This window comes from Lycium barbarum, chromosome 10 (assembly GCF_019175385.1).
Source record: "Lycium barbarum isolate Lr01 chromosome 10, ASM1917538v2, whole genome shotgun sequence".
NCBI lineage: Eukaryota > Viridiplantae > Streptophyta > Magnoliopsida > Solanales > Solanaceae > Lycium > Lycium barbarum.
Window position 1 is genome coordinate 123,128,190 of NC_083346.1, and position 11,271 is coordinate 123,139,460.

Sequence of the window (11,271 nt, forward strand, 5' to 3'; positions counted from 1 at the left end):
TGTTTCTGCAAATCACAAACTTTACTAAGTAGTTATTTTCTTAACCGCGCGAAGCGCGGATAGATTTACTAGTATTAGTACTATTTATCGGCTATTCATATTACTCCTAATAGGATGATTACTACCATATAAATTTATAATTTATTTTAAATCTTAAATTTCAAAATCATTTAATGAACATAGCTTAAAAAAATAATTCATGTATAAATATTGGCCCATGCTCCCCTCTAGTATATAAGACAAGTGACTCTAAAATGTGACTTTTTTAAGTTTTTAGTATTCTTGATTTTTCCATTAATTAGATTAGGATTACTTTAGACAACTCTAGTTTGTCATTAATGATCTTGCCAAAGTCAAAACTAATTACTGCCTCCAGATTAAAAGTGTTCACTTAGCCTTTTTTTTTGGGTAAAAAAGAGTGTTCACTTATCAAATCAAGAAAGAATTAACTTTATCTTTCTAGATTTGCCCCTATTAAGTGCTATGTGATCAAATCCCAAGACCTATTAATTAGGGACAGTTTAGTTAAATTAATAATTTTTGTCTAGGAGTTAGTATTTTCTTAAGAGGGGTGCAAATGGCTAAGTGGACACTCTTTTTGATCCGGAGGGAGTAGTAAATCTTCTGTCCCATTGTTATTTTCCTATTCAGCTCGTTAGCCATAGTTAATCTGATCAATTTTAGGCAAAATTCAATGTAACCATAATCTGATCCATTTTAGGCAAAAATTCAATGTAGTATCTTGTATTTATGTCAAAATCTAAATCTTAAATGAACAACACTCCTAAAAGCACTTTTTTCATTCGCATCTAGTTTCAGAATGATACAGCTATAAAAATACAGATGGAGATAAAATAGCTATTTTACGCGTTAAAAGTTTAATTTTAGAGGAGAACATTGAGAAACATTTGTAACATAATAATATTAACCATGGTAATTTGCCAAAAAAATGTTCCATCAATATTTATTTTTGAAGTGAAAGGAGTCATATTATTACGTAGTATTTTAGGGAAAGTAGACTTGTAGCTTAGTCTAACTTACAACTTTAATCACACTAATTTGATACCGGGTTCAAATTTCAATCAATATGTATGTACTTGGTGTTTATGTCAAATCAATGAATGTAGGACATGCTTTAAATTTAACTGTTAATATTAAACTGCTTAGTTCATTATAAATACAGAATTTGAATAAGTATTAACTCTTTTTCTACTTCTTTCTTATTTCGATTACACCGGTATATTGTTGTTACGTATTGATTTACTTCCCCTTATCAAGTTAAAAATAAAAATAGTTTGGGAAAGAACATGTTCAAACATTGGTGAGTTATTGCGTCCAGGTCAGAACTTTGGCCTGGTGATAAAAACGTAACTCGTGATTTCAGGGGCGGAGCTAATTCCGCTAATGGGTTCAACAAAATTCAATAATTTTAGCTTACATCATGTATTTATATCAAACGATCCACTTCATATGTACAAATAATTTATTCTGAATTTAATAAACAGTCCTTGTTATAAAGCAAAACCATATACTCAAAATTCTTGTTTTGCCTCGATGTAATGTGTGACATAGGATACATCACAGGTTCAAACCCGACTACAAATAAATATGACCTCATTTACTTGAAAATTTGCAAGCATTTAGTTGATCGGATGCATTCACATGAAACATTCAAGTTCAAGTGAAAAGCCGAGTCCGGAACCAAAATAACCCAAAAAAAAGGGTATGAACCAAAAAATCCCAGGAAAAAAAAGAGGTACAAAAGTACCTTTAACGCATGAAAATCATGCGTTAAAGGACTTAACGGAGACGGACCCGGTAAGTCCTTTAACGCATGATTTTCATGCGTTATTGGATTGTCTTTTTATTATTATTATTATTTCTTTCTTTCTTTCTTTCTTTTTTTCTTTTCTTTCTTTCTTTCTTTCTTCCTATCTTTCACACTTTTTTACATACTTTAGCCATAGATTAATCATGCTTCGAGACTCCAAAACTTGAATATTTAATATAGAACCCTATTTATTTTTGTGCGATTAATAAGGTAGGCTCAACACATCAAGGATACACAAAACTTCAGATTGTCGTTTTAGTGGTTGAAAAGTGCTCGAAGTCCATTTTTGTTTGAAGACTTGTTGTCATTAGCTTTAAGTTATTTATGTTTTAGGGTTTCGTGTTATTTTTATATTAATGCGTAACTTTATTTTGACAATGCACAAATACATAAATTAACAATAAATAAAAAATTAACAAATTAATAATCCATAATCAATTAACAAATATTAATTCACAATTAATTATTTCTGTGTATTTTGTTTTGCGCTATACCCTTCAACACCCAACTAATTGGAGTCCGCAACTTAAATAACTTCAAAAGTGGGTTTGGGTACCAAAATAATCCATTAACGAATAACGAACAATAAGCTAAATCCCGAATAATGAATAATAAACTAAATCCCGAATAACGAACGATAAACTAAATCCTGAATAACAAACGATAAGCTAAATCCTTAGTTTTGGATTGAACATCATTAACAGAATATTCGAAAAGGATTAGTTAGTTAACATAATTTTTTGACGAAGGATTAGTTAGTTAATATAAAATTTTGTTCGTTATTACTTTAACTACATGAGTTAAGTAAATTATAATTAACAATACAATATCATGGATTATTCAAAATAACTAATTAAATCCTCCATAACTTATCCTAGTTAAGTAAGTTCTAATTAGAGAATTTTTTTTAGTTAATTTCAAGAATAATGAATAATTTAGTATTTACAAATACGACACCTCCATGGATCTCCGTTAATTATTTGTTAATTATGGCATTGTTAATATTTGTTAATTATGTCATTGTTAATATATTTATTTCTGAAATTGTTTTTCCCATGTTAATTACTTGTTTATCCCATGTTAATCGTTAAATAAATTAGTTCATTTTTTTACTAATAATATCTTCTCAACGCTCCCGCTGAGGTTTGATCCCTGGTGGATGAGATTAAAAAAAGTCAAAAGCCAAAGGCTTTACCACCATGCTAAGTTGGTTAAAGTAACAACATAAACACTTTTTATTATTTTGTATGTTCACTAATGCTATCTAACTTGTTTTCTTAAATTGAATTTGGAACCTTGAAATTGACATTGAAAACATCATTATCACGGGATTATGGAATTGAAATATATTTTTCGCCATTAGATTTAAAAAAGAAATAAATGAAAATTGCGCACAAATTTAGGGGAAAATTGAAATGGAATGGGATAACTGACATTTTTTGAAAATTCGGGGCGGGCGAACAGCCTTCCGGCAGTTCAGACGCATAGATCTCGAAAAAATACCCAAAATAATAATAAAATTTTTTTTTGCATCAAATAGACATTTTAGCGCAAATTTATGACCATTTAAAATTTCACCAACTTACAAATAAATTAGTGCGCAAAAGGGTTTTTAATGGTTATTTCGGTACCCAAATCCACTTTTTGGGTTATTTAAGTTGCAGACTCCAATTAGTTGGGGGTTGAAGGGTATAACGCAAAAAAAAAAAAAAAAACACATAAATAATTGATCATGAATTGATATTTGTTAATTGATTATAAAAATAAAGTTATAATCACTAAAAATAAAGTTACGCATTAATATAAAAATAACGTGTAACCCTAAAACATAAATAACTTAAAGTTAATGACAACAAGTCTTCAAATAAAAATGGACTTCGAGCACTTTTCAACCACTAAAACGACAATCCGAAGTTTTGTGTATCCTTGATGTGTTGAGCCTACCTTATTAATCGCACAAAAATAAATAGGGTTTTATATAAAATATTCAAGTTTTGGAGTCTCGAAGCATGATTAATCTATGACTAAAGTATGTAAAAAAGTGTAAAAGAAAGGAAGAAAGAAAAGAAAGAAAGAAAGAAATTAAAAAAAAAAAAAGACAATCCAATAACGCATGATTTTCATGCTTTAAAGGTACTTTTGTACCCTTTTTTTTTACCAGAGTATTTTAATTCATACCTTTTTTTTTTTAAGGTTATTTTGGTACCAGACCCCTCCAAAGCCTCATAATTATGTGAAGAAAGATAAATAGTCAGATTCATCGAATTTAGAAACTATATGCGCCATTAATTCTAGAATATTTCTCGATTATATGAAAAATGAAAAGACATTAGTAAATGGCAAAATCAAGAAAAGAGACGAAAAGGTGGATATTACACGCACTTTGAGTAAATACTATGACAGACGAGAATATTCTTCAAAACAGAAGATTAGAAAAAGACATTGCGCACGTGGTGCCACTGGTTTTGAGATCTACATGGTATTCTAAGTCATTACATCATAGTCCCTTCGTTAACTTTTACTTATTTAGTATTTCAAAAATAAATTTTGACATTTGTTTATCACTTTTAATATATTAAGAAAAAATAAATTTTTGTTAATTTATTTATAATATTAATTATTTATTTTAAATTATCTTTTCAATTCATTAAAAATATGCACCAATTAATATGAGTATCAAGATAAATGAAATGCTTCATTTATTATTTCTTAAAGGGTGTGCAAAGTTCATAGTGTACAAGTAAAAGTGAACGGAGGGAGTAACTAAGAGGGCAATTTCCCTCAATTTTCAATCTTTTGACTACTCCCTCTTTTACTTTTCTTTTCCCACTCAATGTTCAGTACCTGTATTGAAGCCCGACTATATCCGGATTCGCGCCGTATAGGACCCTTTGGAGGAAAGCGCTTTCTACCAAGGATTTTTTTCATATTCAGGGCTCAAACTCGAGACTTCTGATTAAGGGAAGAGCAACCTCATCAACTGCACCGCATACTTTGGTGGTCCTCCGTTCACTCTTACTTTTTCGCATATTAAAAATACATTTTCATTTTTACTTATCGCTTTTAGCATTTTTTTTTTTCATATTTTTACCCTTAGCATTAATTTAATTACTTATTCACAAATTATTTTCAAGATCTAAGACTAAACATCAATTAATATTGATATATTGTGGTAAAATACTTATATCATAATTATTGTTTCTTAAAGGATGTGCACAATGTAAACTGGACAAGTAAAAATGAACGGAGAGAGTATTTTTTTTTTTCCAACTACACTTTTTTATTGAATAACTCATCTTAATAGTGCTCAATTCTCTAGAAATATTTAATAGTAAAAAAAAGTAATTTAGTAAAATATATATTATATTTATTGATTTCTTCTTTAATAGTCAAAAAGAGTACCGTAATTTAGTAAACTATACATTATGATTATTACTTCTTCCGGATTAAAAAAGAGAGTTCACTTAGCCATTTTCACAACCTTTGAGAAAATACTAACTCCTAAGTAAAAATAGGCAACTTGACTAAAATGTCCCTAATTAAATAAGTATTGCATTTAGTCATCTAACACTTAATAAGAACAAATTTGAAAAAGTAAGGTTAATTTTTTTTTAATTTGGTACGTAAAAACTCCTTTTGAATAAAAAAAATAAAGGCTAAGTAGACACTCTTTTCGATTAGGAGGGAAGAGACACTTATTTTAGAGGGAGGGACTGCATGGTATTCTAAGTAATTACATCATTCTTATGAGGGCAATTTCCCTCTGTTTTTGAGTATTTTGACTATATAAGTAAATTCCAAAACTCCCAATTTTTTTGTATTCTCAATCAACACAAGACACAAGGCAAATTCCTCTCCTCTCTCTGTTTTAGCAGAAGACACACAGGTTCTAACTTTCACCTTAATTCTTCCAAAAAAACAAAAACAAAAAAAAACTTTTTGAGTAATCTTTTGAATTAATTCTATGTTGTTCATGTTACTTTTTTTTTCTCTCTTTTAATGGGTGTTATATACTATGGTTTTCTTGGAAATTTAGTCCTACTGGAAAATGTTATGGACTTTTATTTTTTTATTAGTCTAAGTTGTGGTTAATGTGTGTTTAGCAGAAGACAAAAAGCTTCTAACTTTCATAATTCTTCAAAGAACATTTTTTTGAGAAATCTTTTGAATTAATTCTTTGATGTTCTTGTTACCATTTTTTTAATGTTTTTTCTTTATAGGGTGTTATATACTCTAGTTTTCTTGGAAATCTAGTCCTGCTGAGAAGTGTTCTATTTTCAGTGGACTTTTGATTTTTTATTAGTCTAAGTTGTGTTTAATGTGTGTTTAGCTAAAACAAAAAGGTTCTAACTTTAATCTAAACTTTTCAAAATAACATCTTTTGATACTGTCTGAATTAATTCTATGATGTTTTTGTTACCCTTTTTCTGTTTTTTTCTTTCTTTATTGGGTGTTATATACTCTGGTTTTCTTGGAAAACTAGTCCTTCTGGGAAGTGTTTGATTTTCTATGAACTTATGTTTTTTTATTAGTCTAAGATGTGTTTAATGTGTGTTTAGCAGAAGACAAAAAGGTTCTAAGTTTCATCTAAACTCTGCAAAAATACTTTTTTTTTTTTTTGGGATTCTTTTGAAGGTTCCTGATACTAGCTAAATTAATTCTATGATGTTCTTGTTACCATTTTCTGTTTTTTTCCCCCCTTTATTGGGTAGTATTATGTACTCTGGTTTTCTTGGAAAATTAGTCCTAGTGGGAAGTGTTTGCTCTGAGCTGTTTCCATTTACTGTTGACCTATGGTCTGTTTAATGTGTGTTTAGCAGAAGACAAAAAAGGTTCTAACTTTCATCTGAATTCCCCCCCTCCCCCCCCCCCCCCCCCCCCAAAAAAAAAAAAAAAATCTTTTGAAGGTTCCTGATACATTTTTTGATGATAAGGGAACCCGCAGCGCTACCTTTGGGTGCGCAAGGGTAAATCCCGCTCCAGTGCAATAGCCCGTAAACCACATAGGAGAGACAAAGGTTCCTGAATTAATTCTTTTGAGCCGAGGGTCTATCGGAAACAGCCTCTCTATAAAGGTAGATGTAAGGTCTGCGTATGTCTTACCCTCCCTAGACCCCACTTGTGGAATTACACTAGGTATGTCGTTGTTGTTCTATTTTCTTCTTTATTGGGTATTATATACTGAGGTTTTCTTGGAAATTTAGTCTTACTAGGAAGTGTTTGATTTTCTATGGACCTTTGGTTTTTTTAATGTATTGTTTAAGTTTCTGGGATTGTTAGTTTTTGGTGGTTCTTTGTAAAGTGATTGTGTTTCTGATATGGAGTTTATATTTCTGTGGCTTCTTTGGAGGTTAGTTGATTCTTAATATCAGGAAAGAATTAAACTAGAGTCTTTTAGGTCCTTGCTTTAAAAAAATGTAGAACTTTGGGTTGGGCTCATTTTTACTGGGGTCTTATTGGTTTCTCATTTCTGTTTGTGTGTCTTTAAAAAGGTTTTATCTTTCTTATTTTTTCTGCCATTTGCCAACTTAGGTTCAATGTTACATGCTACGTAATCAGTAGAACGAGTTTTTTTGTTTCCATTTGGTACCCGCATTGAGGTCCCTACTAACTCTGATTCACCCTGTGTAAGACCCACTAAAAAGGTCCCTTTTTTCCTGGGCTTGAACCTGAGGCGTCTGGCTAAGGGTGCTGGTTGAGGGCAGAGATCTTATCTTTGTAGAGAAAATTGGTTTGTTTATGCAGTCCCTTGTTCTTTTTCTTTTTATTCTTATCTTTAATTTGAGTGGCTGATTAAGGTAGCAACTAAACATCTTATACTAAAGAGAGGGAAAACAACCTAGACCTTGTTAGTAGGGGCAAGCGAGGCGCGGATCTGGGGGGTGAAGATAAACAAACACAAAGCTTCATTCTTATACAAAGTGTTCACTTCTTATTCACCAGGTTACATTTAATTTGTAGCTGGAAGACCATAGCAAGTCGTGCTAACCTAGGTTGGGGTTTGTTAATTTATCGATTGGTCTTGCTAGCTCTTCAAGATTGTGAGTGAATTTAAAGATCTATCTCTGCTCTTAAAGATTTTCCACTGCTTCTAGTTTATAACAGGATAATATTGATGTTAGGCGTATCATTTGCAAAGAAAATTCAACCATGGGGCTTTAGTTTTAGTACTTTTCTTATTAATAAACTTGTGATGGCGGTGATTTATGAGTTGATCTTAATTTGATAATACTAGTATTTCTCGATAAGTTTCTAAACCCATCTAGTCCTGCCTTTGCGTTTTTATCACGTCATTTTGGGAGTTAATAGACCAAAGACAATTCTGGTGCATTTGTTTGACTTTCTTTGTTCATTTACGAAATGCAGGTAGTTACATTTAATCTCCACCTAATTCGTCTTTCGTCATTAGGAGCTACAACACCAACTTATTAAATAGTGTCCTTTAATGTTTTTTTCCGTAATTCTTTCCTAGATATATCATGATTTCATTGCAACACTAATTACTCACTCTGGATTCGCTCGCGTAGTTTAAGATGAAAACTTAACTTGTTCTTTTTGTTTTTCCTTTACCTGTTTATGTAATGGTCCTATTTAGCTCACTTCATGACTATGCAAAGCAATATTTTCGTGATGGTGACATGTTTGAGGATTATTGAATCTATTGGATCTTCTGATATGATATGCATTTTTCATATTTCGAATGGTTTACACCTTGGTGAATGATTTTACTTTGTGTATTACCCAGTTCTTTGCTACATTCTTCTTTTGATGTTTGTACTTTGCCAGCAAAAAAATGTGGAATCTTGTCATAACATTTTCCTAATTCTGTGATGTTTTTGCTTACGAGCATGAATAGTGTCCATAAATCGTTCGACACTGATCAAATTTGCATTTTGGCTTTAAAAGAAAGGCTTATCTGTTCTATTGTGACAAATCTCTTGTGGTCTTCAGTATTCATTTTAAAGTTTCAAACTCACTAAGCATACTGATTATTTTTTTACTTCTTGGCAGATTGTTGGTTCTAACAATTTGATCGGCAGTGCACTCGAGTTATCCAATTTAGTGAAACACATTCACTGATCACTACTCTTATTGACTTGACCCACCCAAATTCGACTCAACCCGCCCATTTGCCACCCCTAGATGCAAGCATCTCAGGGACCACGAAGGTCGGGCAGTGTACCTAGATTGTACCATCAGCCAATGCAGCAAGTTCAGCAATATTACACCCCTTTCCGTGCTCTTGACGACAACATTTATAACGATAGTAGCAGCTTCGGGACACAGATTTCTTTTCAAGCACAGAATGAACAGTTCTTCACTATTGACTCATTTTCGCCTCCTTCCATGAGCTTCTCTCCTTTTTCTCCTCAATGTTCTCAATCATACATGTCTGATCCACATCGTTCCTATGACAACACTTGTGGTTCACCGGTAAGTGGTTATTCAGGAGTTGATGATGGAACCCGAAAGAACCATGTGCTGATGGAACTTAAGAATACGTTGCAATGGCCTGAATCCGATATTGATGACAGCGGAAGTTGCTCCTTCAATGGTGTAGCCTCGAGACCTTCAAGGCGGAATCAAGTATCGGACATAGCCTCGAGATTGGACTTGAAAGAGCTACTCGTTGCGTGTGCCGAAGCAGTATCTGAAGCTGATATCTCGACTGCAGAAGTTCTGATGAATGTGTTGGAGCCAAGGGTATCGGTTTCTGGGGTACCTATGCAACGGCTGAGTGCATACATGTTGGAAGGTCTAAGAGCACGATTATTATCCTCGGGGAGTATTATATACAAAAAACTGAAGTGCAACGAACCAACAAGCTCGGAATTGATGTCTAACATGCAAGTTCTCTATCACATATGTCCTTACTACAAGTTCGCTTATATGTCCTCCAATGTAGTTATCTGTGAAGCCATGAAGAACGAGAACAGAATCCATATCATTGATTTTCAAATTGCACAGGGAACTCAATGGATGTTGCTCATCCACGAACTTGCTCGTCGGTCTGGTGGACCGCCATTTGTCCGCATCACAGGCATCGATGATTCCCAATCAGCTCATGCACGGGGCGGAGGACTAAAGCTAGTTGGCGAAAAGTTAGCAAGCGTTGCCGAGTCATGCGGAGTGCCTTTTGAATTCCATGGTGCTGCGTTGTCGGGCTGTGAGGTCAAAATAGAAAACCTACGAGTTAGACATGGAGAAGCTTTGGCAGTTAACTTCCCTTACATGTTGCACCACATGCCAGACGAGAGTGTAAGCACCATGAACCATCGAGACCGCCTATTAAGATTAGTCAAGAGCTTGTCTCCCAAAATTGTGGCCCTAGTTGAACAAGAATCGAACACCAACACTGCCCCTTTCCTTCTAAGGTTCCGTGAAACTCTAGATTACTATACAGCAATGTTCGAGTCAATTGATGTTGCCCGTCCGAGGGATGACATGCAGCGGATCAATGCCGAGGAGCATTGCATTGCACGGGATGTTGTCAATATAGTAGCATGTGAAGGGGCTGATAGAGTGGAAAGGCATGAACCTTTTGGCAAGTGGAGGTCAAGACTTTTGATGGCTGGATTTACTCCATGCCCGTTGAGTCCATCGGTTGGTGAGACCATCAAGGACATGTTGAAGGGTTATAGCTCGAATTATAGGCTTGCCGAGAGCCAGGGGGCGATTTATCTTGGATGGAAGAACAGAGCTTTAGCAACTTCGTCTGCTTGGCAATGACCTCTTTGCCTTCGCAATCTTGATATTAGCTTTCGGAAGAATAGAAGAGTGTTTCTTTGATTTTTTTTTTTCTTTTTCACAGAGGTAAGTTTCTGAAATCTTACTTGTACATCCTAGTGTAGGAATTAGCAGAGGAAACAGTAAGCTCTAGAGTAGACACCATCAACTCAACTGTTGATCAAAAATGGAAATAGCAGAGAAGATTTTGTAGCAATTGTCACTTTTACCAAACTTACCAGCTTACTTAATGATAAATCTGTTCTGTGCCTCCTCTCAGTAATCATAAGGTTTCTATCTTATTTTTTTGTAGTTTACATGTTTTCTTTGTTTGTCAGCTGCTCTTATAGTTGAAGGCTATAATGCTTGGGCTCTCTAAAAACGTTATTGCACCTGTGTCGGATCCTCTAAAAATGCACTACTTTTGGAGAATCCAACACCCACCCATCGTCATTTTTGAAGAGCCTGAGCAACACAGGTTGAAGGTATGTACATTAGTACTAACTGCTGACTTAATTCTACAAGAAGCGCCTTATTTATCACAGCGTGCTATGTTTAATATTTTTGAGTTGAGTGAAATATATAACAGAAATAATACTTTTAAGATCATATAGCATTAGAAAGCAAAGAGATATATAGCTTACTAAGGCACTCATTTTACGACGACAATATTTATTTGTTGTAAAGAAGAAACTATGTTTAAGGCACTCTTT

General features: G+C 33.4%; 1 protein-coding gene across 3 annotated transcripts; it reads left to right on the forward strand.

Annotated features, from left to right (window-relative positions):
- The first annotated feature begins 5,648 nt into the window (after nucleotides 1-5,648).
- LOC132614509 (scarecrow-like protein 21) lies at nucleotides 5,649-10,841 on the forward strand. 3 transcript variants are annotated; one of them, XM_060328973.1, is made up of 2 exons: nucleotides 5,649-5,717; nucleotides 8,843-10,841. In XM_060328973.1, exon 2 carries the CDS (start codon nucleotides 8,975-8,977, stop codon nucleotides 10,559-10,561), a length of 1,587 nt encoding a protein of 528 aa, XP_060184956.1. In that variant the 5' UTR covers nucleotides 5,649-5,717; nucleotides 8,843-8,974; the 3' UTR covers nucleotides 10,562-10,841. The 3 variants fall into 3 exon arrangements, with proteins under 3 accessions (XP_060184956.1, XP_060184957.1, XP_060184958.1); XM_060328974.1 differs by lacking the exon at nucleotides 5,649-5,717 and adding an exon at nucleotides 5,749-6,967; XM_060328975.1 differs by lacking the exon at nucleotides 5,649-5,717 and adding an exon at nucleotides 5,749-6,912.
- Nucleotides 10,842-11,271: the final 430 nt, after the last annotated feature.

Excerpts from the sequence above, each read along its gene's own strand:
- LOC132614509 (XM_060328973.1), top strand. The coding sequence starts at position 8,975 with ATGCAAGCATCTCAGGGACCACGAAGGTCGGGCAGTGTACCTAGATTG.